Source organism: Lacerta agilis, chromosome 4 (genome assembly GCF_009819535.1).
Source record: "Lacerta agilis isolate rLacAgi1 chromosome 4, rLacAgi1.pri, whole genome shotgun sequence".
Taxonomy (NCBI): Eukaryota; Metazoa; Chordata; class Lepidosauria; order Squamata; family Lacertidae; genus Lacerta; species Lacerta agilis.
Genome location: NC_046315.1, coordinates 62205999 through 62232790, shown reverse-complemented (window position 1 = coordinate 62232790; position 26792 = coordinate 62205999). Strand labels below are relative to the sequence as shown.

Genomic DNA, 26792 nt, shown 5'->3' with positions numbered 1-26792 from the left:
TCTTCCCATGCTCTGTGGTTCCCTTCCTGCCTGCTAATCCCCCCAAATGTGACATCTTACTGTGTCACATGTAGTTTTTTCCTGTAGGGATTTCTTTACTCAGTCTAAATGGTGCAAAAACCTAGATTAGGAAGGGTATGGGATAGATTCTGGGATTGTCACTCATTGCACCATAATTGGCAATATGAGAAAGTCTGTGCTGCTGTTTGGGATGGAGGGCACCTCTCTGGATGAGAAGTAGAGTATCAGATGGACATTAGTTGTGGGGGAAATTTCCCCCGATTACTTCTATATGACCTGTTTATTGAGCATTCTATTCTGATTTGTTTGTGGGGAGGTTTAAAACATCACATCAAGCAATTGTTACTCCATACTTTCCAGTTTATTTAACCATCACTTTGCTTACTGCAAAAAGTCTAACTTGCAAGGCTGGGGGATAGGTTTGCCATAAAGTGATTGAATCCCACCTGCACAATAGCAACTTTCTTGAAGTGCCCTCTTTAAGAGAAGCTGTTAGTAGAAGGATTCCTCCTGAAGGTGAGAAAGGCAAGCGAAATATGGTTTAAGTGGTCTTTGAACTTTTCTCTGGCCATTTCTATGTCCAGTCTGCTGAGTCAAGTTGAGATTCAGCTCTATGGGAAATTGCACTGGTAGGATATACATGCCACAGCAGTGTGAGAAATTCTGTCTTAACAAGTTGGAGACTAGTACTTTAATTCTTTACAAAGAGAGTTGGGCAAGATAATTAGATAATATTGCAGGAATGTAAGGTAAATGTCTTTAACATCTAATGTAAAGAACAATGGGTTGACTATGAATGCTATGAACTTAACTATAGTTATCTATTAAGGGATGTAAAATCCAAATAGGTAAACTTGTGAAGCTAATTTGGCATAGTTTTTCTTACCATTTTGCAAGGTTGATGTTCAGTGTTTTGCAGAACATATCAAAACTGAGGAAAACAACACCAAAAATCAGTTATGTCTGGCAAAGGAGTAGTTTGTCAGGGAATAGCGAGGACACACAACAAAGGAGTCACAGCTGCACTTTTTGAAGGACAAAGCCTGTTAACCCACAGGAATAGAGAAGCAGGCTGGAAAAAAAGAACATAGGAAGTCCTTAGGCTGTTAGCCCAAGTAGTACAATAGCTCTCCAGGGTTTCTTGCAAGGTTCTCTCTCCCAGCCCTACCTGGAGATGCCAAGGATATACTGTACCACCGAGTTATGGCCCACTAGAAAAGCTAAGAGAAAGTCTCCCATGTTGCGCACTTGAAAGCATATGCAGTCCCCAAGGAGCAAACTAGATGTATATTAAATGCCTATTCGCACTTACGTGTACAACCCTTTCTTTCCCTGATGTGGTCCTGGCAAGATATTGCTCCTTTGAAGCTGTTATTTACATCTGGAGAAAGCCCTCTATTGGGTATTGCTTCAGACTTGATTTAGTAAGCAGCAGCTGCCTCAGGGCTATGCTCATTTGTGCTCTTTATAGTATTGGGAGAGGGGAATGTCTTTACAGCTGTTGGGAGGACTGCAACAAGATCCAAGAGTGATAGTAATGGTTGGTAGCTGCAACATGTAGTCTGTAGAGGTTGGTGAGCATCAATGAGAGAGCTGCCACCTATGCACTCATCCGTGTTCCTCCTTGAACTACTTTCTGTTTTGGGGAGGTTGAGAAAGATTCATCACTAAAACTACAATTGTTCCTACACTGTAGGGAGCTGTAGTATAAAGCTTTGCTCAGTGCCTGCTTCTTCTGCTCCATGTAGCCAGGCTGTTCTCCTGAAATGCAAAAGGGTACATTAGGTTTTGAGTAGCCATACAATTATTGAAGAGAGTGCCTGGCATTTATCAATGTGTGAAGGCTGATAACCTCTAGCCTATCCCCTTTCTGAAGAATCCATGTTTTTGGTGTCCTGTGTGGAAACATTGCTGCTAGCTGTTGAGTCACGATGTAGTAAGACTCTGCAGACTGATGAAAACTTCAAAACACAGCAATAGAGAAAAAGGAAAGTAAATTTATTGTTTGCTCACAGCAAGCAGTGGCTCAGAGGATATTTCCTAAAGCTGAGCCCCAGAGCACCGGTGCTCTGGGTTTTTATACCCTTCCAGGTGACCTCAAACATTACATATTCATGTATTGAAGCAAACTTAAGCCAATAAGCTTGGACACAAGAAGCCTTCCTTTGTCCATATTTGGTTACTTCCCCTTTCCTTTCCAAGAAGTAAGCATTTCAGTTATATATCCATATAAGGCACTTCCCTTTCCCTTTCCATATAAGGCACTTCTTTTTCCCTTTCCATATAAGGCACTTCCTGGATACAGTGTTCTGCCTAAGTAAAGCAGACATCCCCTTCTCTTATCAGACACTCTGCTGGGAAGGTGTCCAAATAGAGCATCCTGTAACATTCTGTACAAAGGGTATTGTAACATCCTGCACAAACATCTTATCTTGTGACCTTGACACACAGAACATCAGACTGCATACTGTGAACACTGCTAAAGATGTTGCAAACATCAGCATTAAAGTAATAGACACAGAAAATATGATTTCTAGCAAGGCATAATGGCACTTTATAAAATAAAACTTTATGTATACCTTTGCCCTAGGTACGCTTGCCACAAGGAAGCATTGATTATGCCACACAATTTAACTAAATTATTGTTGACAATATTGCAGACATGGGGAGAGATATGCTGCAGTCACATTTAGAGAAATAGTTTCTCTCTTCCCATCACCTTTATCTAGGTTGGATGTATTCTTGTATCCCCAGTTGGTGTAATAGCGCAGAAGTTCCTGCTGTGGAAGGGAGATGGTCCTGCAGCAGTGTGTTCTTCCTCTATTTGTTCTGAAACCAGGCTGTTTGTATAAAGTGTAATAATAATATTTTATCATAGTGCCAATCACCAAAGTTCCCTCCAAGGGTATATGACATGAGGCTAGATGTGATACCAAGTGTCTGGTCATCTGAGCTATGGAATCTGTTTTTAAGGATTTATATTCTGTTGTGGATTTGCTGTGATTGAGTGCAGAGTTGTTTGCAATTCTATACTTCATTGTGATGGTGTGGACAAAGCAGAAGGAAGTGAGGGGGCAATGTATTTTGGCTCTGCCTTGCTCTCAGTAGAAGTTTTGCTTTGCTTATTTTGACCTGCACCACCTCTGTCACTAACATAACATTGTTGTTATTGTTTAGTCGTTTAGTCATGTCCGACTCTTCGTGACCCCATGGACCAGAGCATGCCTGGCACTCCTGTCTTCCACTGCCTCCTGCAGTTTGGTCAGACTCATGTTGGTAGCCTCGAGAACACTGCCCAACCATCTCGTCCTCTGTCGTCCCCTTCTCCTTGTGCCTTCAATCTTTCCCAACATCGGGGTCTTTTCTAGGGAGTCTTCTCTTCTCATGAGGTGGCCAAAGTATTGGAGCCTCAGTTTCAGGATCTGTCCTTCCAAGTGAGCACTCAGGGCTGATTTCCTTCAGAATGGATCGGTTTGATCTTCTTGCAGTCCATGGGACTCTCAAGAGTCTCCTCCAGCACCATAATTCAAAAGCATCGATTATTTGGCGATCATAACATTATGCCAACATATAAGGGCAGGAGCAGGTCTGAGCGATTTTAAGATTCAGACTTAGAATACTTCTCCCTCGAATTGCCTTGTATATAGCCCATTTCCATCCCCCAAACCAGTACAATTGAAGCAGTGCTGGGGAGAAGCTGCTGTAGCACCCAGTCCCTGCAGTAGTATTAACTTGAAGATCCATTGGAGATGAGGCCAATAGGCCCCTAAATCAATGCTCTTGTTTATAATGGCAGTGAGATTATTCTTACAATAAATCCTTTCTGTTTTGCTGCCAAGGGAATGATATCAGTTTAGATAAAAATGTTAAAGATTAATTCCAATGTCAATTTTGCACTACAAATAGTTTGATACCTTGTATAGCTGTACTATAGGTTTTTGGAATTGCACACAATTGCAAACTGTGCATCAGTTTGTATATGCTGAATGTGGCATAATGGTTGAGAGCGTAAGCTTTCAGTTGGAAGTTTCCAGTTTAGTCTTCAGCTCTGTTATGAATTCACTGGGTATTCCTAAGTGAGCCTCTATCTCAGCTATCCTTATCTGTTACATCAGAATAATACTAATAGCTTGCCTTCAATGTTTTTGGAGGATCACTGACGATGTATGTGAACCACTTGTGTAGCCCTTAGGAAAAGTGCTGTGTAAAACCCTTATCATTAGTTCTGAATATTGGTTCTGCCTAAAATAGATGAATGCATCAAGGAATTAGCTAGTTGATTCTTGTTAGCATGCAAGAGGTCATAATAGATACCCAGTATTTGATTTTTTCTTGTAGTTCCAGATATGCAGTTGAATGAATTGGAAGATTTTATACACTTGAATTAGTTAAAGTTCTGCCTAATTATAACATAATTCCCATGTAATGGATAGCTAAGATATATTCTGTCAATTGTGTATAATTTAGTTTAATGCAGTAATAGTATGCAACAATACAGAAATAAGTTTTTCTGCTTATTGCTATGAATTAATGATGGTGTGGCAGTGCAAACTACCTCTAAGTATACAAATTAATATTAGAAAATTAATTAAATTAAATAAAACTGCATACATTGCATGTTGGATTGTTCACTGATCACCCTTTTGTTCAATCAAGTAAAACAACTGAAGGTGAGATCCAACTAAGTCATTCTCAGAGTAGACCGATGAAAAGCAAAGGACTTAAGATACTTAACACTTATTTACAGTGGATCGATTCTCGGAGTATGACTAACGTTGGATATCACCCTGAATCGGCATGGGGAACTTCAGGCCTGGGGACTGAATGTGGTCCTCCAGGCCTCTTTTCTGATACCAAAAGGTGCCATGAGCCATAGGTCACATTTCTAATTAAAATACGTTGTTTTAAAAAATAAAGACGTTTCTAGAGGAAAAACATGGTAGCATGAACTGTTGCAGAATACATTCTGATAGGTTCATAAGGAGTTGCAGTTACTTCAAGGAGTTCAGAACTAGGATACACGGAGTTATCCATTTACTGCAGAGTCCCTTTCCACCTTTGTTTTCACTCTTCCCCAGCAACTTGTTTTGTCCTTACTGATACAAAATACATTATGTTTCCTAGTCCCACTAAAATGGCTATTTTTGTAGTCTAATTAACTCAAGGGTTTTATTGATCAAAGGGAATTTCCATTAGAGATTTTCCTGCATGGAACACACTAGGCCTAGTTGTAGATGTAAGCCTAGTCTTGTACATGAATAAACCATGACAGCTCTAGATATGAATGATCACAGTTCAGAAAAATCATCATTCTGCATTTGGTTAAATAGAGCAGAGTCATCCATTCTTTTGTGCAAAGTTCAAGCAGAAGCGCCGGCGTGTGCGGGTGATTTGAGGGGGCGGGGAGCAGTGGTTGCACGTGTGATATCAGGCTGTTGGGAGGATCTGTGGGTGGTACACGGCTCCTCCTCCGCCTCTTCCTGGTGCTGCCACTGGTGGGAGGCTGCTTTAACCCTCATTCCTGTCCCTGGCAGGAGAAGGAGGAGGAGCTGGCCACTGGAGCTGTGCCACACTTGGCTCTGTGCTTTGCCTCTGTGTTTTTTGGACATGGGAAGCAGGCCCCCACCCTGAAAATTTCAGGGAGCTGGCAGTGGGGGGGGGAACTAAGTTCAAGTAACCTTAGTTTATAGATATCTGTTACTATAGCATGCATACACACACACACACACACACACACACACACACACACACACACACATCTGTGTGTGTGTGTGTGTGTGTGTGTGTGTATTCTCTCATCCCATCTTAGTAAACAGTTTGATTATCTCAGTGCAGCTGATACTGGCACAAGGGAAAGAACAGTATAAAATAATACCGAACAGATGGGTGACCTAGTCATCCTTGCATCATTATTTTTATTATGAAATTTACATTCTGTCTCAGAGGTCCACTTAGTTATTATAGTGAAGAATGTAATTCTCCACTAGCTCAGCAGCTCAGGGCAGTCTGTAATGACTTGTACTATAACAGAAAGGTGGATATGTTGGTCTGTAAGAAAAAATAAAACAAAAATCCACAGTTGATAATGCAGTTTGGTGAGCCAGTTTGGTGTAGTGGTTAAGAGCGGCAGACTCGTAATCTGGGGAACCGGGTTCGTGTCTGCACTCCTCCACATGCAGCTGCTGGGTGACCTTGGGCTAGTCACACTTCTCTGAAGTCTCTCAGCCCCACTCACCTCACAGAGTGTTTGTTGTGGGGGAGGAAGGGAAAGGAGAATGTTAGCCGCTTTGAGACTCCTTCGGGTAGTGAAAAGCGGGATATCAAATCCAAACTCTTCTTCTTCTTCTTCTTCAGTTGGTTAGTAGGACTAACCAAAACGTCACAAAATTGAGGCAAGCTTTCAAGCTCTCCAGCACTCTTCTTCAGGCAAAATGCTACTACACAAAGTGCAGGGTGTTAGCAGGAGGAAAAATAGAATCAAAATGTTCAAAATTTAGGATGAATGTTGTAGCTTGTATTGCCTAGTTACCAGGGAGTAACTATAGGTTACAATGTATCAAAACAAAACAACTAGTTCTACATCTCCATTGATGCTTTCTTTTTTGTGCTTTTCAAACAGCAGTCTTATATAAACCACTTTTGAAACTAGGGTGTTTTCAGAGTAGTTTGTGATGAAGCATAGTATTCTGCCACCCTCAGAAAGATAACATTCCTCCTGAATAAGCGCAAGCCATTTTGAAGAATTAAATACTGGCTATATTTCAAAAGCCTACTTCAGTCCCATAAGCCCAGTAGATCCTAGAAGAGGTGTGCCTCTCCCCTCCCCAATTTCTTCTTTGAACAGTTAAGCCCACTTTGTATCACAAACAGTTTTTGAATTTATATTCTATTTAAAAATAAGTTAAAATCCCTTGTGGGGGAAAGAAAAAAACCTACAGGTTTTAAGTAAGTATATTTGGGCTAATTTTGAGGTTCTGTGAATCTGGCCTATTATTGCCTGAGCTATGATCAGAACATTTTACAAATAGGGATTTATTTGTGTTTTTTTTTAATTGCTGCTTTCCATTTTCCCTTTCACTAGGCCCTCAAACAGAACACCTGATCCATAAGTGATTAAAGTTAATCCTGTTTAAAAAATTTACAAGTGATTTGAAGACATGGTCTGAAGGCTGTGATCCTAAGCATAATCATCTGAAAGTGAAAGCTATTGATAGAATTTCCAAGTAAAGAAGTTTAGGATATTAAGTGTATTAATACAGGGGGCTTTGTAAAAGAAAAAACTATTATATGATTATTAAAATAGCTATTATACTTTCAGAATTAAGTTATTGATCAGTTTAAAGTTATGATTCATATATAAGGCTCTTCCGACTCCAAGCATTTTTCACAATCATGCCTAAGAGGAGGACTTGGAACCTGTGACTCTCTTCACCCTAAACTTCTGTGTCTCTGTCATTCCAGGCTCTGCCTCTTATCAACTGTAACGTGAGTAATGCATCCTGAGTCAGAGGTAACACCCACGTACTACTTGACAGAGTCAAACATTTGGGTCAGTAAAGCTTCCAGCTGAAAAGGACCTTTTGCTATTAGAGTATATTCACAAAATTGCATTTCAATGTTGTAAATTAAGTAAGTTTTGAGTACTCCTTTTTTAAAATCAGGTGCTTTTTTTGAAACCTTTAAAGTGAGAGCCTTACTCATACGAAGTCTTCAAGAAATATATGCTTCAGGGCTTTATGATTAACACACACTCCTGTTACTTCAGTTCACATAATTTAGCAGCACTTTTGCAAATAAATAAATAAATAATCATATTAATTATACTGTGTTTAAAAACTCTGCATCAATTCTTAAAAGTATTGCTTTTGAGCATTATTAAATTACATTAAATAGACCATAATACAAAAATAGATGGCACCTAGTGCTTCTGGAAATTGTCTTTGGCTGCAATCTTATATAAACTTACAGAGGAGTAGTCTCATTCTACTCATGAGGCTTACTTCTGAGTCAACACATACCGTATATGGTTACATTGTTGTTATTTGTTTGGTTCCATATTTTAACAACTACAGAGATAGCTAAAGAGTTACGTGTTGCATTGCACATTAAAATTTTAATTTTAGAGACAGCATAAATACAATGTAGGGCATTCCTTATAGTGGATAATGTATTGACTTCATTTTTTATTAACGGAAAATGTGGACAGGGTAAGCAGTGGTTTAAACATTGTATGTCTCTTTTAATTAGCTACCAAAATTTTATGCAGTATACTCCGCTGTCTATCATAATCAGAATAGAGAACATTGTATTTTGGCTAAGAATGTGCTAAGACTAAATGAAGGAGTTTGTCAGAAGTGAATTTTTTACTAAAGAAAAACTAGAAAATCCTATCAGCAATTCCGTTTTCCTTTCTAGACAATTTATTATTAGATATTTCTGATGACACACCTTTTGCTATCTAAAAAAATGCTCAGTCTGTCTTTTCAGAAATAGTCATTTAATTTATTATGCTTTTGTGATAATTTTTATGAAAAGTATTATGTAAAAAACAAATAAGCCATCTTTGCTCAAAAGGTCCATGTCTGCCGCTGCCACTACCATTGTTACATTAATACTGTAAAAGGGAAATTTGAATGGCACAGTTCATTGGGAAAAGGCTAAGTTCATGTTTGTGGGTATGTGTGTATAGATTAAGATTCTTGCACACCTTTAACCTGTTGTGGGCTAAAGATTGGGCAGGCAGTGAAGAGGTACAGGTTCAAGGTTAGGAGAAGAGAAACAAGAAGCCCTAGATGGAAAGCTCTGTAAAATATCTGGAATGCTGGGGTATTATACAAATTCTGAACACTTGTGTAGAAAAACTTCTCTGTGAGCAAGTTTTAAAAGAAGATTTAAATACCCACCAGACACTATGATTTGAGAGAAGCCTTGATTTCTTGGCAACGCTTCAGGATTTGGACAATAGGTCAGGTTGTTAAAGAGGCAGACCCCCTAACTGCTATATGGCTCCTTTTCCATCTTTGGCATGCTCAGTAACATACACTATGTAACTGGGAGCCAAGGAACCATCTTCAAATGCTGGAAGAAGCTGTCAGTGGTCAACTGCAAAATTAGTGTTTAGTTTCCGGTCATCATATTTTTAACTAAGCCCATGCATGGATCCTGCAAGATGGTGATTTTACTGCTACTTTCTCTGAAGTAGATTCCGTAACTTCTAGCTCAGATTTAGCATACTTATGGGCAAGGGCATAATTTTTAAATGGCTCATTGGCAAGAGTGTTTCCTTGCCCCCCTGCAAAAAGAATACATCTAGATTAAATAGAAGAAATGTGGGCTGACATTTTGATGTTGAAAATAACATGTGGACAGTTCCAAAAACATACCGTACATGCATCAGAAACACCAATCATGCAGTAATCGCCCATGTGGAACCACCCCTTGACTGTCGTAGTCATGCAGATCAACAAATGAAGTTAGGTAGTTTTTCAGGGAAAGACAATAGGTCAGTTAGAGAACACATATTTGCAACCCAAAGTTTCAAGGTTCAATCCCTGGGAATACCAGTTAAAAGGATGTTGCAGGGGCTTGGACTAGATGACCCTCGGAAACCCTTCCAATTCTACAATTCTTTTGTTCTATTACCTTCCTGCCACTCCCCCCCCCTCTCATAGTAGACATTTTGATGCTGAAAATAACATGTGGACAGTTCCAAAAACATACCGTACATGCACCAGAAACACCAATCATGCAGTAATCACCCATGTGGAACCACCCCTTGACTGTCGTAGTCATGCAGATCAACAAATGAAGTTAGGTAGTTTTTCAGGGAAAGACAATAGGTCAGTTAGAGAACACATATTTGCAATCCAAAGTTTCAAGGTTCAATCCCTGGGAATACCAGTTAAAAGGATGTTGCAGGGGCTTGGACTAGATGACCCTCGGAAACCCTTCCAATTCTACAATTCTTTTGTTCTATTACCTTCTTGCCACTTTCTCCCTCTTTCTCATAGTAAGCAGCAGGAAATCCAATGCTGGGAGGTGAGGCATATATTGCTATCTCCTCAATGACTGTTCCTGCAAATGAGGATTGGAATTTGTATAATTGGATTTGATACAAACCTGTTATTGCATGAATGGAAAGGCTTCTTCCGTTTTCATAGGGAATGAGGATCCAGTCAATTCCACCACTTCCTTCTGTAGCTCTGAGCTTCACTTTGCACACTGTTCTGGAGAGGGCTGAAGAGAGGAGGCAAAAATCACTACCCACTGTCAGCAGAGTTGTGCTGAGCGCAAGTCATAATGCAACCCAGCAAAATGTTTAAGCCAATTCAGTCCACTATGGACTATAAAGAACAAAACATAAAGGTTAAAATAGATAGCTTTTAGTTAATAGACTCTGGCAGATTTAGCATACTGATTGAGTTCTGCATGCATGGGTATTCCTTGTTCTATGCCATAATAATAACACTTTCTAAATACAGGTGGGTAGCCGTGTTGGTCTGCCATAGTCAAAACAAAATCGAAAATTCTTTCTAGTAGCACCTTAGAGACCAACTGAGTTTGTTCCTGGTATGAGCTTTCGTGTGCATGCATGCACACGAAAGCTCATACCAGGAACAAACTCAGTTGGTCTCTAAGGTGCTACTAGAAAGAATTTTCGATTTTGTTTTGACTTTCTAAATAATAAGCACTTAAACATCTAGGAGGTTTACGAGGTAACTGAAAAATAGACAATCCTTATTTAGATAATTCCTGTTTACAGCCTTATAGTATATGGGCAGGATTCATATAAGAAAGTTAATTTCCACTAAAACATTAGGATCATGTAGAGGCCGAGCCAAAGGATGAAAAAGGGGGGGGGGAGCTTGGAAAACATGAGGGAAAAGGCTTAACTTTTTGTTTATGTTTTAAAGGAAGCAGTTTGTATAGTTATGCTGTATAATTCCTTTGTAAAGTGTAGTAGAAACCTGAAAGGTATGAGCAAAGACTAAGAAGAGAGCCTGAACAAAGGAATGTGCTTCAAATAAAATGAGAAATCACTGTGAGGTCATAAGAGCGCCTCATTCGTAGTAGAGAATGGAAAGACTGTTTATCAGTTAGACACTATTCAGAGTGCAACGTAATAGTATCTTGATGTATTTATTGGCTTAAATATTACAGCATTTGTCATCAGGCATATTAACAAAGAGTACCCACACTAAAGATAGCACAGAGTATAGTGATTTGATACAACCATCCTTGAGATTGCATGTAAACAACCCTATTTCAGGGAATGTGTATATACTCCAGATGATGATTATACATTGCACTATCTTGTACTTACTGCAGTTGCAGTTGCAAAAATAAGGTTGAAGGCATGTTGGTTGTGGGTTTGAGTCCCACTTTGGGCAAAAGATTCCTGCTTTGGGGTTGGACTAAATGACCCTCTGGGTCTCTTCCAACTCTGATTCTATGTTAGTAAAGCCTAACAAAATCTTTGAAGCCAAGAGAGAAGCTGAGAATGATTCCCTGTGATTAGGGACAGGGTTCTAGACCCCAGTACTTCTTTGCTTGGATGACGAGCCTTATCAGCCTGAGGGTTACATTCTGTCATGGGCAACCTTCTGGGGGACTCATGCCCGTAGCAGGGAGGCGAGAGACAAAAGGGGATGGAGCAGCAGATATGACTCTTACATTTGTATAGTAAGCTACATTTCAAGTACTGTACACAGAAGTGAGAGGTTTACACACACACACACACACACACACACACACAAATGCAAACTATTCAGGCAAAAGTACTTGAGAAAGGTGCAGAGCAGGTCTCATGATGGCTGTGGCCTGGGGGCTAGACCAAAGCTCTAGGAGGAACACATTCAATCTCCTCATCTGAAGTTCTTCACCCCTGCCCTACATGAAGCAAATAGTAACCAATTTGTATAATTTAAATATGTGGCATAATTCCTTCTGGACCCCAAATTTGGTTCATATTGTTGCAGAATTTTTGATGGTTTATTTTTCAAACAGAATACTTGCAGTCTGCTTAGTCCCCTGCATAATTCTGTTAACATAGTTAATATAATAGTTCTCATTAAATTATGAAAGAAGAAGAATGCAAATTAGTGTCAAACTGTAAGAAATATTTGTTGAATATTAGTAAGAAAATGTTGAAGGATCGTCTGAGAAGGAGATGCAGTTTCATGTCAGGATATAGTTTTCAATTTATTCTTACAATATACTGTTTAGGTTAGGTTCCTAGTACTTCTACCATTATATATCTGCAATAAATTTATTGCAGCTAAATAATTTTATATAAAATTCACTTTTGATTGGATGTATTTTGACATTGTGTTGGAATGGAAACATCCAGTAATCAGCATTTGTCCACCTTGCTTATATGAATTGTTCAAAGGTATTTGGAGTTTAAGGGACAAGCTTCACTTGTTGTTGCTATGTCATTTGCTAAACAATAACAAAATTGTTCTGTGTACAAGTACACAAGCACACATTCCAATCACAACAGGGATCCTACAGAATGTGGTGTCCTTGTGATGAATGATCCTTGCCATGGCCATAATAATTGCTGTATTGATTTCTTCCATCACATTGAATTTCCATGCCTCTGCTTTCATATTTCTGGCAGCTGACTGTGGGTGTCTAGAAGTTATTTCGTCTTCATTGTGGTAGACACACAAATGGGTTGGAGAAGGGAGGACACATTCACTGCCTGGTCTGCTATTCCTTCAAAATTGCTCCTATTTTGGAGAACAAGTTAGATAAGCTATCTGTATTTATTTCAAATTCTCACATTGTTCTCAATATATGAGCATTGCTTACCTATTGTTACTGAGAGGATTAGTTCTCAGAGGATAAGGAAATGAAATAGATGCCTTTTATATACTGGGGTCTATTATGCATTTAACATAATGGTTTAGGAAACATCAACAGCAGCATCTCATTTCCCTAGCCTGATGTCTTTGGATAAAAGTAACAGCTAACAGTTAAGTTGCTGTGTACATAAAATACCGGTAGTACCAACTGTTTAAACCTATTTGTTCATTTTCTAAAGCTAAGGATTTGGTTGCATTAATTAGGAAAAGCCTTCCTAAATGTTTTTTGTCTATTCTCTGTGCACCAATTTTATCACTGAACCAGAAGGGTAGGACGCTTGCCCTTGAAAAATCAAGTACCTTCCCTAGAGCTGGAATGTAATTAGACTAATGTGGCAAATTTAGTCATAGAAACTCTGCCACTGGTGTGGAAGGATTGCTATACCTGGTAGATGGTAGGTGACAGATGGGAACTAGCAGAATACAAGCATCTTAGGATATGTGTACTGAAGGGGTCAGAAGAACACCCAGAGCCAGAACTATTAGCTGCTTCAGGTGATAATATAGGCCAGTTAAAAACATTAGTTCTGTTGTATGTGCCTAATATGCCATCATGAAGATAGTGCCATGACTTCTGTTACTGCACTTCCACACTTCAATGCTATTTATCCAACACACATCTTGATCTTGAATAATTGACATTTATGTTTGTAGTTACTGATGGACATTGAATTTTTTTGAGCCATTTAGAATGGCACTGCAAAAGCATGAAGCATTTATAGTATACTTTGGTTTTATGATGCACTCAAGACCAGACTGTGGGGTGTTTTTGCTTTTGTTGTCTTACGACTCGCCCATACTTGCACTTGTCCTGCGTGTAGAAAGCACAGATCTGAGAGGTCTTCTGATCAGTGCATAGGCACTGATCTATGAGTTTTCCCCTTGCTCCCCTCCTTTCCCAGGAAAATCCCTGCTCTTTAGCTTTAAATCAGAACAAATGGCAATCCACAGAAAACCCAATTGCCGTTTGCCCCAACTGAGCACTAAAGAGCAGTATTCCCCAGGGGAAAGCAGCGGAAGAAGAGGAAGTCTGGTTAAGCCCTTAATTTTTGATCAGTCTGAAAGAACTTTTTTTATAATTAATTTTATAATGGCACAACACATGAATATGGGGGAGAGGGATAGTAGCATGCTTGATTGTAGAAAATAATAAAGTATGAAATATGTAGCTAAATTAATGCTAGTATTTTTTAAACTGTAGGGCAGTGTCCTTTAAAGTCCTTTAAATGCATAAGCCTCTTTTATGTTTTGATCATCCAGTGCTCAACTGTAACTAGTTTGAAACAAGTTATTAAAGGATCACATAAAAATTAAAAGAAGTGCCCAAACAAGCTTAGCAGCAGCAGCAGCAGCAGCAGCAGCAGCAGCAGCAGCAGCAGCAGCAGCGTATTCATTATTTAAGCTTAAATGGCACATAACCTACTTTATTGCATCCTGATAATACTGGTTTTAGATCGCATGGTTCAGTGATGTAAACTGTGACATTAAAAAAAATTAATCTTCTAAAACTTTGTTGATTTTACTAATCTTATTAAAAAGGGAAGATTACACTGTGAATATTGTACCTCAATTTTATTGTAATAATTTTGCTGGTTACCAGGTGGGGTGGCAGTTGAAAAATTTGGTGAATGCACTACGAGAGGATCCGAGTGGTGTTATCTTAACTTTGAAAAAGCGACCTCAGAGCATGCTTACCTCAGCACCAGCTTTACTGAAAAATATGAGATGGAAGCCCCTTGCTCTGCAGGTAATGATGCTTAATCATAAATCATACACCATCATTTTAGCTATAGATTATCTCAATGCTGCTTTATTGTGCCTCATCTCAGCAGCACATGTGGATTTATTCTTGTATGCTTTGACAATGGTTTTTGACATGATCTTTATACATTTATTCTCTAGAGTTCAATTAACATTAAATCCCAAGCTTGCAAAATTTAGACAGTCCTGTATTCATCAGTTGCATATATCTGCTCTGTTTCATAGAACATTAGATATGCTTTCCACCATATATAATGTTTATAGGTTACTATGCAACATTAAACAGGGAACAGTTTGGTACAGTATGCTGTCCTGATTCAATAAAAATTAAAAAATGAATAGACTGTGATTTAACCACATTGTTAAATCCTACATTCTCCACTTCTAGACTCCCACCCCACCAGTTCAAGTGTATATAAGCAAGAGACAAACCTACAGAGTAGAAGAAAGTGATAGAGCCCTGATTCATTGTTGCTGGGAAAGAAACAGTGGATAGAGTTTCCATGCCAGGAGCCCCAAGGTCTTCCTTCCTCTGCCCATAATTAGACATCAGGTTCTATAGACACAGAGCAAGGGGGTAGGGGTGAGGAGTGTGTGGCAAAAGAACCTGAGTTGGAACTCAGTAAAGAGCAGCCAAAGTAAGAAGCTTTTCAGGGTGCTTTGGGCAGTGCAGCCAGGTGGATGTCAATGTAACCCTCACAGGTGTGGAAATGTAATTTCCTGCCTTGGTTAAGCTTTTTTTTTTTTTAACTTTCCAGGCAAGTAAATAACAGTAAGTATTTTTCACATATTGGTTTCAGCCCCAGACAGACTTGTACCTCCCTTTGTCTATTCTGCTGACAAAGAGAGGGAAAGGTGGGTTCACTTTAATGAATGCCATCACTGTGAATGTTACTGAATGCCCTGCCTTCCTGCCTCTACTGCTGTGCTCTGTCTGATTTGTTAAGGAAGACTGGAATCATGTAATAGAATAGGTAATAAAGGAAAGTAAAAATATATAAAGGAAAGGAAATAAAGGGAAAGGGAAAGGGAAATAAAGGAAAGGGAAATAAAAATAATTATTCATATCAAACCATAAACCATCAGAGATTGCTGTTTGGTTGCCTGCTAAACATAGGAGCAACTTAGAACACAAAATATTATTAGCACATCTATAGTCAGCACATCTATAGTCACATCTATATTATTAGCACATCTATAGTCAGCTATATTTTACATACATACATATAGGTCATATCCCGGCATAATTTTGCTCAGGTAAATAGTTCCTAAGGGTAATATCCAACGTTAGTCATACTCAAGACTAGATCCATTGAAATCCATAGATTTAAGTACATTGGGTTATATCCAATGCTATTCCTACTCAGAGTAGACACACCATGTTGGTCCATTAATTTCAGTTGGTCTGCTTTCAGTACACATTAGTTTTATATACTATTTTGCTGGCCTGCTTTTTAACCGATTCTTTTTTCTTCCTAACTCTGTATTTTTGTTTCATTGTAAAACATTTCTTATGATAAACTGGACTTCTATACAATTTAATTAACAATTGAAGATATAGAGGCTTGTTGCTTTTTCTAAACTAAAATATTGATGTTGTGATTAATATGTCACTTAAAATATCACCTTTCCTTTCCAAACGACATCAAGGAACACTGTTTTCCTTCTTGGGTACATTCCAGAACAGTTTCAGTGTTCCTGTTTAAAACAAAAAGCAAGATGTGGAAGAACACTAAAGTAGACTTTAAAATGTTTTTTATAAATGTATATTTATTCATATAGATGTAGGCATAAAGATAAAACTCTAGAATTCATTTTGCAGGTTGGGGGTGGGATCACAGACTGAATAATTGTAAAACATAAATCTTACATGACTAACAAAAGTCTGTTTGCTGATCGTGATAGTTCAAAATTTGATAGATCTATGGTCAAAACAAAATAAAAAATAGCATCTTAGAGACCAACTAAGTTTGTTCTTGGAATGAGCTTTCATGTGCATGCACACTTCTTCAGATACACTAGATCTATGGTGTTATTCAAATCTGAAAATCTGAAAATTCAAATCTGAAAATGCAACTTCAATTGGAATTCCTATTTTATGACATTTTATAGCTTTGTAAAATATTTGTTCTCATTTTTATGTTCTGATCTGATCGTTTATCCAAAAGAGGTTCTTTACTTTCAGTGAGCTCCCATATGTACAAGTTAGAACATTAGTAAAGAAAACTGATGGGAAATTAACAAAACCCTCTGTGTAAACATGGAATTTTTAACTGTATAATATACACCAGTAACTTTTAGTCTTAATTTTCATGAAAGGTTAGCAACTTGCCTTCTTAAGACTGATATACACTGTTATTTCTGTAAATATGCCCTTGCATATTTATGCTTACACCTTGTAGCTTTGCATTAATGTAATGTGTAATATTATAGCATAATTTATTAAATATGTTCCTTAAGTAAAAAGTATGCTTATTTTGCAAGATATGGTTTTCATAATGAAAAGTTGAATATGTGTTACACTTCTGAAACACATAGGGCAAATGCTTGTTCCAAATGATCTGGAGAACATTCCTACACTTTCAGATGAGTGTAACTTTAGACTACCAGGGGTGCCATTTCCATAGTCATTTTGCAGCCATTATGGTAAATGTGCTGCATTTGAATAGTTGAGAGATATTCTCACAAGTTCACAGAATGGATCTGCTTTCCCATTTGTAAAACATGAGGATGTTTCTGTGACCGGTAACAACTTTTAAAATACCACCAAGAGGGAGATGATGTTCTTTAGCAGATTGCATTGCAAATCCTCATGCTCTGGACATTAGATAAGGCAGCTTTTGAAAACTTTTTGGGGGGGTGCAGGGAGAAGAGGACACCAGGCTAAAGCAACCAGATACAGAGGACATTTCTCGAAATAACAAAGTTCCCCTCTCTCATGCGCCAGCCTGATAATCATTTAAAATTAGTAATGATTTTAAAGTTGTTTTACCAGTACCAGACAATTTGACTATAAGCAGAATTTACTTAAACATGTCATTCCCAAACTTTGGAATGTGGGGATTCCCACAAGAACACAAACTTATTTTCCATTGTTTTCAGTGCATTCTAAGGGATAATGAAATGGTGCTTGATTTATCAAGTTAAGATTTATCCCTGGAAGGTAATATACCAGTAGTATGTGAATTATATCAAAAACTGTGACTCACCTAGTGATTCACTCTTCTTTTATAGCATCCTGCTTTTAAACACTTTTAATGAGTGAAGTACCGTAAATAAATTTTACTGCTTATTCTACCCAACAGTCATTTATGCGGGGATGTGGAAATTCAGTCTTGGGATTTATTCAGAATATGGCTGTGATCCTTTTCAGAAGGTAAATCCCATTGAACATAGCAGGACTTCCTTCTGGGTAGACATACATAACATAGCACCGTAACTGTGACTAGCCTTTCATTGCAGCATTCTATTAGTTGGTATACACAGAAAGTACTATGGTCTCAAAGCAATCCTAAACATAATTAATTGGAATTTGTTTGTTTTTTTAAATCAGTGGGACTTGCAAGTAAATATAGTTATATTTGGACTGTAAATTAGTAGCCAAAGATTTTTTTATGGAACAATCCAGAGTATTATTGTTATATTACTGTTCCTTAGTATTTTGCTGGTGCATGTTCTTAAATCGTCTTTCAAGTTTAAAATATTCATTGCAATCCTAATAGGTTTTACAAAATTTACAAACTGAAATTTCAGGATTTATACATGATTTTTAGATTTTTTTTCCATGTTCCTTAGAGGGATCATCATTTGACAATACCCTTTGTTTTGTTTTGGTAATCATAAATTCTATATGGTTTTTATTTAACAGAGCATTGAAATAAGCATATTATTTTTCTCAAAGCTACTGGCTTCAAATTATCTGAGTTTTTTAAAAATATGTTTCTTTCATTTCCAGGTTTTAAATATATATTTTTATCACCCTCTTTTTGTGATATATGTTTAATTTCCCAATCTTGTTATTTCCCTTTGTGGAAGGAGTGGGGATGGAATGATGTTCTCTTTTGGTAGTTTCCAATAATGTAAATGATGCCTCACAAAGCTAAGTACTGGTAAACTTTAATCAAAGATGGGTTTGCTGTTGGGGAACCTACTCTTCTGCCCTCTGGAAAATACTCCTTTAAAAAAGTGCTTTGGACTAATTTGGTAATCTATATAATGCTGTTTCAACAGATAATGAAGACTGAAAAAATATAAGATCCCTGAATATTAATATTAATTCTGTGTATAAGGTTTCCATTTATGTAAGTGAACATTGGTGTAGTTCTAAATAGACAAATATATTTTTCAATGTTTATCCATAATTATCCCTTTGATTCTAACCTATAATTTGTCCCTATAGTCATACAAGATTTCATGTTTTGAAGTTTTAAAATTATTCTGTGACTGTCATGTTCTGCTGAGGTTCTGCTGTTAATTCAATATGAGCAATCTGATACCTGAAATGATTTTTGCTAAATGAAACATTACTCTGCTGTGCTATTTCTCTTGAAGAAATACAATCTTTATCATTAAAGGGTCACACATTCAGTATATTTTTGGTTGTTACTCCCATTTGATTTTTGCTAGTTAATAAATATTTTTTAAGCACAGAAACTTTCTTGTCTGATGGACAGGACAGTCCTATGATCTCACTGTTCCTCATAGCCACTGCACTAGGGCTATCACCAGGGCTAAAGTTGTGCTCAATTAGCACAGCCAATAGCCATATAAACAAAAGGAAAGTTTCCTTTACTGGGTGCTGCAGGAACTATGAAGCAGGCAAGAAGACCACTTGGGTGCAAGTGGTGGAAAACCACATGTGAATCTGAACAAACACAAATAAGAATTTGTTATCAAGCCTGTTCTATGGTGGTGGCAACCACTTCTCTATTACCACCCAACTGAAATAAGTAGGCTAACCACATACCCCTTGCTCTTCTTGGCCTGTAACATCTAGCAGAAAGAAATTAGCTAAGTCCAGGAGGTAGTGAATGCCTCTTTGTGGAATGTGGAGATGGGAGTGGGTGTGAGTTTCCACTAGAACTGAATGCCATGGTTCTGTAACATGTTCCTTGGACCCCAAAGTTGAAACATTTATAACAAACATGATCAAGTCCAGTGACCAACATGCTTGCCTGGACCTGAACAGTGGTAACTGCATAACAGTGTTTGATGAGGACTGGTTTTGGTAATAAAATTGCTTGCCAGCATATTGGATGGCGTCTGCAAAGCAGGGTTGACCTTTATCTATATTGGCTTATTACAGCTAGCTGTAGGGAGTTGATTGGGTGAGTCCAGCAAGTGACTAATACTTCACTGGAGCAGGGCAGGTGCCACCTGCCTTGAAGAAGGTGGTGGTGTACTCCTTTCTTACCTGGACTAAAAAATATTTGACACTGGGTGATACCGGTAGTTGCTTTAATATTTTTTGACACCTCTGGGAGTCATCATCAGGAAATTTGAGGTGCAGTACCATCAATATGCAGCTCTCTTTTCCATCTGAATCAGGAGAGATAGCTGAGATATTTGACTGATAATTGGAGGTGGTGATGGATTGGATGCGAGACAATAAAATGAAGCTGAATCCTGAAAAGGCTTTTCACGTGTGAGTGGTGGGGAGGCAGCCTGATATGGATGTGGTTGCATGCCTCTAGAAGGAACAGGTTTGCAGCTTGGGGTGTTCCTGGATTCATCACTTTTACTGGATGCTCAGGTGGCCTTGGTAACTGGAGCCCCTTTTTCTGCTCTGGCTGGTTTACCAGCTATGGCCGTTTTGGATAGAGATGACTTGGCCATTGCACTCCATACTCTGGTAACTTCCAAATCGGATTATTGCAATGTGATTTATGTGAGGCTGCCTTTGAAGACAAGCCAGAAATTTCAATTGATCCAAAATGCAGTGGACAGATTACTGGCTGGGGTTCTGTATAGATGTTGTGTGACCTCTGTTTTAAAAAATATCTGCACTGGTTGCCAATCTATTTCCAGGCCAATTCAAAGTGCTTACATGTTCTCCAGTGCTGCAGTGGGGCAAGACATTCCATTCATTGGTGTTTTGAGTGCTCTGTGTATCTCAGGGAAAGTGAAAGATAAAGGGTGTTGGGGAGTCCTACTTTATTGTTTGTGCTCCCGCTCCATTGCTTATTCATGCAGGGTGGAGTGACTTGTCCTTGCATTTCCAGTTGTAGCAGGTACACCCTTCTTACTTTGTTGTAAGTCTTGGCTGTTTGTGCAAAGGGGACTTTTGCTGCAAAAGTCTCACTGGGTGTCTATATGTTCAGTGCTCCAGGAAGATCCAGATGTGTAAACATATCAAGTGTCAATGTATGTTCATAGAGAGACTTATAAGCCATCCCCCCATTTCCAACAGATTATGATTCAAGGATGCTCTGTTGGACCTTTTATGTGTAAAACTCGTGATTACAAGGAAACTTGAGAAGCTTTAATGTTTGAATGGATTATTTCAAGCTTTTTTCAAGTTAGCAATAAATCAATGTAGATGCATAATAAATTACACATGATGCCATTTAACCAATACCACGAATTAGAAAATTATTTGGTTTATAACTAGCTGAAGTCTTTGTTGCTTCCATGTGTCTAAGTTGTTTTTATGTGTTTAGTTCATGTGTTTTGCAAATATAACTCAAATTATTGGGTATTTCTTTAGCCAAGATTCCTGCATATTAGGACAGCTCAAACTTTCTTCCTGTGTGTCAGCCTAGATAACACAGACAAAGGCTATTTCCCACAGCTTAGCAAGGGAATCTGAGCCATTTGCAGCTACGGGGGGGGGGGGGGGCTTGTCTCCCCAGAATCTCACAGGGCTTCTGCATATCAAATAGCTGGGTGAGATCGAGGGGGCAGGGCATTGGGACTTCTTAAAGTGTAGGTTGCCCTCAGACTCAGCCTTTCTCCTTTTGGGGCATGAATTTTCCAACTTTCACTGCCTCAGTGGTTGCTGCTTTACAGCGCCAGAAAGGAATTTTACTTTTAACCAGAATGGGCCTTCCATTGAAAGGTTTTCACTTTTCACTAGCAGGTGTTTGTTAAGTGTCTTCTACAAATCTATTTGTCACAACTTGAGCAGAAATGATGTTGGGTAGGATCTGAACATAAGGTCTTTAGGAGGTGCAAGCTCCTGGCCTGAGCATGGGTGGGCTGGTCTGGTGTCACACATCTCAGGTTACCAGCAGGATTCCAGCTAAAAGTTGTGCACCGTGTTAGGTCCTTTTATGCTGGTCAACTTCCAAGGAATTCCCTAGTAGGTGTTCTGGGATGGTGTATTGGTTTTCAGATCAGAAATCTTAGAGGATGACAGACCCTGACCCAATGCCATGCCAACCCTGCTTACCTCACTGTAGTCAATAAAAGTTCCAGCCTATTTTTACCTGTTCCTGTGTCCTGGTCATTATTCACTCTCTACCTGGCCTAGGGAGGGCCATCACAATGTGCCTGCCATGCAAGTGTATCTTCACTGTTATTAAAATAAAAATTGAGAACTTGCTGGCTGCCTTAGGAGATGCAAATAGAATGAACATGATAGGGAACAAGTCTACTCTGCACCGTTTATTCAAATTCAAATAAAGCAAAACCTATGAGAAGGAGAACTATGCAAGACATTCAGGTGCCACATGTTCACCCAATCAAGGCCCATACCAGAATTTGAAGCTATGGGAAGACCATGCAATTTTCCTAGCAATTGTTTATCAGTCTGTAAATGTTATACAGTTGCTGTATTTTAGCAACACATTGTATTTGAATATAATTTTGCTCCTGGTATTTAAATCCTCCCTTTTTCACACACAGTGGAGTATCTTTGTTTTCATCTTACCATGAGTCTTTTGGACTCTTGCTGCTATTAAAAATCTATGTGCAGCCATCTGTGTGCTAGCAGCTATAGTGAGGATATGCGATTGTGAAATCTGTGTTTTACTGTTTGAAAACTCCTGGCTGTAATATAAATGCTAGTAGACATGAGCCAGTCTTTCTGGTTGAAGGCTGAGAAACATGCCTAAACAGTTTCACATCAGCTTCCTCTCAATCACAACCCATGGTGGGGAGAGCAAACCATCCTTGAGGGAGATGTGATGCTGCACTGCATAGACAAGGTTGCTGGGTTGCTGTGACAATCAGATTGAGTGTAATCTAGTAATCACTGTATAGTTTCTGACGCATTCATCAGGCAAATTTGTTTTCACTTGTTTTGTATCTTGTACAAATATATACTAGACATAAGTTTTAATGTTAATTTTTGAGTGCATTTGGAAATATTTCTACTCAAAAGTAAATTTATCTAAATTCAATGGGACTTTCTCCCAGGTGAGTGTGCATAGGAATGCAGCCTCTGGACCTTTTTAAAAATTAAAACCATTGAAATCTGAATTACTATTTGTGATTTAATATATTAAATTAAAACTACATGAAATTAGTGTTTCTTAATTGTGTGACTGGAATTTTACAATATCTGAACTATAAAGTGTGTAACATGTGCCATTTTCTAGGAATGCCTGGGAAGGTTAAAAATTGAGAAGGTTGTATTACTCAGAAAATTGTACTGTACAATTCCCTGTTGGAATTCATCTGTTCATGCAACAGTGAGCTCATATTTACGATGTCAGCTGCTAGTTTTGTTTCCATCTTGAATATTGCCTTAATAACAAAAACGACTCAGTTATTTAAATTAATAGTTAAGTGCATCTGAAGAATAAGATGGCAGTAACTATGAAAAGAACAATCTGATTGAAATTGGCTTGTTTGTTAATGTGAACCTTTTGAAGAATGTATAACTTTAACATACTTTGCAATTCCATATGTTGGCAAATGGTGCTCAGGCAGCTTCTTGTCAGATAACAACCTATCTTTCTTTAGTGCATCACTACTTTGGAATGTTCATATCTTAATCTAGAAGCAGTGGCAGCTGAGGAGCCCTCGCCCTGCAAACACTGAAACAAACTTGATAATTTCTGTTATGGAATGTTGAAGCCACCTTTGGATGTCATAATGAATTGAGCATGGCACATTTCAGTCTACATTTGAATGGTAATGGAGGAGCCTTATTCATGAAGATTCAAAATGTTGCTAACCAAGATTATTAAAATCTAGAAATCAAATAATGTGTGGGTTTTTTCTGCTAGCACCTTTGAAGTGAAGCTATCAACCTGAACCACAGCAGGACAGCCATAAACTGCCATTCTGTAATTATTGAAAATGACTTCTGAATGAGAAACAGTATTTATGCTTGCCTCAATTTTTCAGTGGTGATTATCTATTTGCTAATGCTGTGCAGTCAAGATTATTGGGATTCAAGAGATGTTTTGCTGCTTATAGTAGACATTTTTCACTCCTGCTCGTAAAATTGAAGCTTTGCTACTCTGTGTATTGTTTTGGATCCAGAATAATGTCTTCTATTTTAGTAGGTACTCCAAACATCTTTCTCCTTAGGTCAGATTTCCAGAATTGAGAGGGGGCTCTTATTTCTCTTTCAGATTTTGAATCTATGTCCATTTTTAATGTTCATGTTGATGTATATCTATTCCATTTTTGTGTGTGTCTTTCCATCACATTACATCTCACTGTACTACCAAGCATATCTTGCCAGATTTTGCAAACCTCATATTTCAGTCTCTGTAGCTTACAAAGGTGTCATGATTAGTATTTACAGTAAAGTCCCAATTCGCTGTCACAATTTATTCATTTTTCTTCTTACAAAGGATTATCTACTATGCCCTTTATCCATGAAACCCCAAAATGAAATATTTGTGCTGTGCTATAGAGTTAAACACAACGTGATTGCTATTGTAGATGCAAGTCCTAAGTTGTGTTTAAATGCATTTGTTACCAGAAAAATCTCAAAATAAGTCCATTGTTTGGCAAACATAAAAATGTATCTGCTTACTTTTAATATTCCAGTTAAAATAAAAGCAAATTAACTATCCTGGAAATTAGAGTTATTACATGCTATGACAACTAGAAGTGGGTGGACTCCCCCCCCCGCCAAAAGCAAGTACTATAGCAGTTTAGCATAGGTAAACAAGGACATAGGATTTAAAATGTTGTGTTAACTGAAGAAGTGTGTTTTAAGGAACACCCCTTGTTAAAAACATTGAAGAACATTGTTTATGTGACTTCTGTGAAGCTAGGAACCAAAACATGTAACATTGGTAATATATCCAGAAAGAGATATTTCAGCTCAGTCTGTGTGATCCAATTTATATTGAACTCTAGGAATATGATTTGTATATGATGTAGCTTAGGAAATTTGCAACATGTAGGCACCTAGCAGTTGAGGAAAGGGGTGGTTTGAACAATCCTTGTAATGTCACCAGTATATATTCCCTGGATGACATAGAATACATTTATCTATATAACTCACAAAGAGGTCAGCTATGCAAACATTGCATTTTCTGGTGCATAAACATTTAGATTTAAATTACTGTAACAATAAAAACATGAAAGTGATTCAGTGATAATCACGTATGCATTAATTATTTATATTTTGTTTTAACCAGCCTCTTGTACCTAGAAGTCCTACAAGCAGTGTGGCAACACCATCCAGTACTATAAGCACGCCGACCAAGAGAGACAGTTCAGCACTTCAGGACCTCTACATACCTCCTCCTCCAGCAGAGCCTTATATTCCCAGGTGAATTGTCGCCATTGATCTTCCTGATAATTTGTAATCGCTCTCATAACAAAATGAAACTCCATCCTTTTTTGGGAAGAGGGCAGGGGAGATGTGTGAAATTGCAAACTTCTTCTACCAGATTGCAAACTTGGCAATATAAAGGGTTGACCCACAAACCAAGATCCACAGACTAACTGTCACCCACCCATAGACATGGCAGTCTGTGTGTGATTCATATAGCCTTTACAGGGAAAGTTATTGATGGAAGAAGAAATCTTACACCCATTTTCAGTGACACTGCTTCCTGTCCTTACAGTTTTGAAAGAAAAAAAACCACACCATACAGAAAAGAGTTTCAGAGACTCAAAGGAGTATAGCAATATTTCCTTGATACTGGATACTCAAATCGTTCATGTTAGTTTTGAATAGATTTCTCATATAGTTTAGAATTCTGCCACTTCATTTTGTACAAATTATAGCAGCTATTGTTTGCAGGCCAAGGTGCTAGCCCTCTTCTGCCCCCAACCCTCCAAGTAAAATAAAGGGCACCATAGACTGGATGGAAACAGGCCACAGCTTTTTGAATACAGATGAAAAAGGGTTGGCTTAGGCTTGATCTGGCCATGGGGGTTCCTAAGTCTTACATCAAATAGGGGGAGCCCCACAGGAATCACTTTCTGGGGGAGTGTTATCAGTCCTGGCCCCCAACTGGAAATAATAATAACAACAACAACAACAACAACAACAACAACAACAACAACAACAACAACAACAACATAGTAAACTCCCCCTGGATCGCTTTAACAGCATGCCCTAGCATTAGAGGGGCAAGTGGAGACTACAACCATTCCTCCATCCAAGACTAAGACTGTCCCAATGCTTAAGTAAGTTGTGACAATTGCCATGAGGTAGGCAAAACCACCATTATGCACAGTGCTACTTACTTTCCTCCTTCATGTGGCTATCAGAATGCATCCAAATTTATTTTTTTCCTCATAGGGATGAAAAGGGGAATCTTCCATGTGATGATATTGGAAGACACTTAGTGGGAAAACCAGTGCACAAGGGATCTGAATCTCCAAATTCATTTCTGGACCAAGAATACCGAAAGCGTTTTAATGTGGTTGAAGAAGATGCTGTTTTATACTGTTATGAATATGAAAAAGGAAGAACAAGTAGTTCTGGAAGGAGAGAAAGCACTCCAACCTATGGTACAGTACTTACTTATAATGAAAACATAATCCTTCATGGATCTTATATAGTTTTGTCCTGGAACATACATTTGTTTGTATCCATTAGAGTTCATGCACCACATATTTCTTCTCACATTATGCTGTGCTTTACTGCATTGTGTATTACATCCAGCCCTGGCTTTCACAAGACAGTTATTCAACCCCTCCTGAAATAGCCAAGAGCCAGCACAGTCACTTGGCCTTAACAGTGAATATGAGGCTCATGTTATGAGCCTCAGCCTAATT

At 38.3% G+C, this 26792-nt stretch overlaps 1 protein-coding gene across 7 annotated transcripts in view; it reads left to right on the top strand.

Annotated features, from left to right (window-relative positions):
• CNKSR2 (connector enhancer of kinase suppressor of Ras 2) overlaps positions 1 to 26792 on the top strand; it is a 139404-nt gene that overhangs the window by 59682 nt on the left and 52930 nt on the right. For 5 of the 7 annotated variants that reach the window (XR_004426480.1, XM_033147263.1, XM_033147267.1 and 2 more), the window contains exons 9-11: positions 14491 to 14637; positions 25199 to 25332; positions 26314 to 26525. Coding sequence is in view for 6 of the 7 variants with exons in the window: in XM_033147263.1 (XP_033003154.1) it covers positions 14491 to 14637; positions 25199 to 25332; positions 26314 to 26525 (493 nt within the window). In the remaining variant the exon portion in view is untranslated. The remainder of the gene's footprint in view (positions 1 to 14490; positions 14638 to 25198; positions 25333 to 26313; positions 26526 to 26792) is intronic. The other 2 variants (XM_033147266.1, XM_033147265.1) reach the window with 1 other exon arrangement.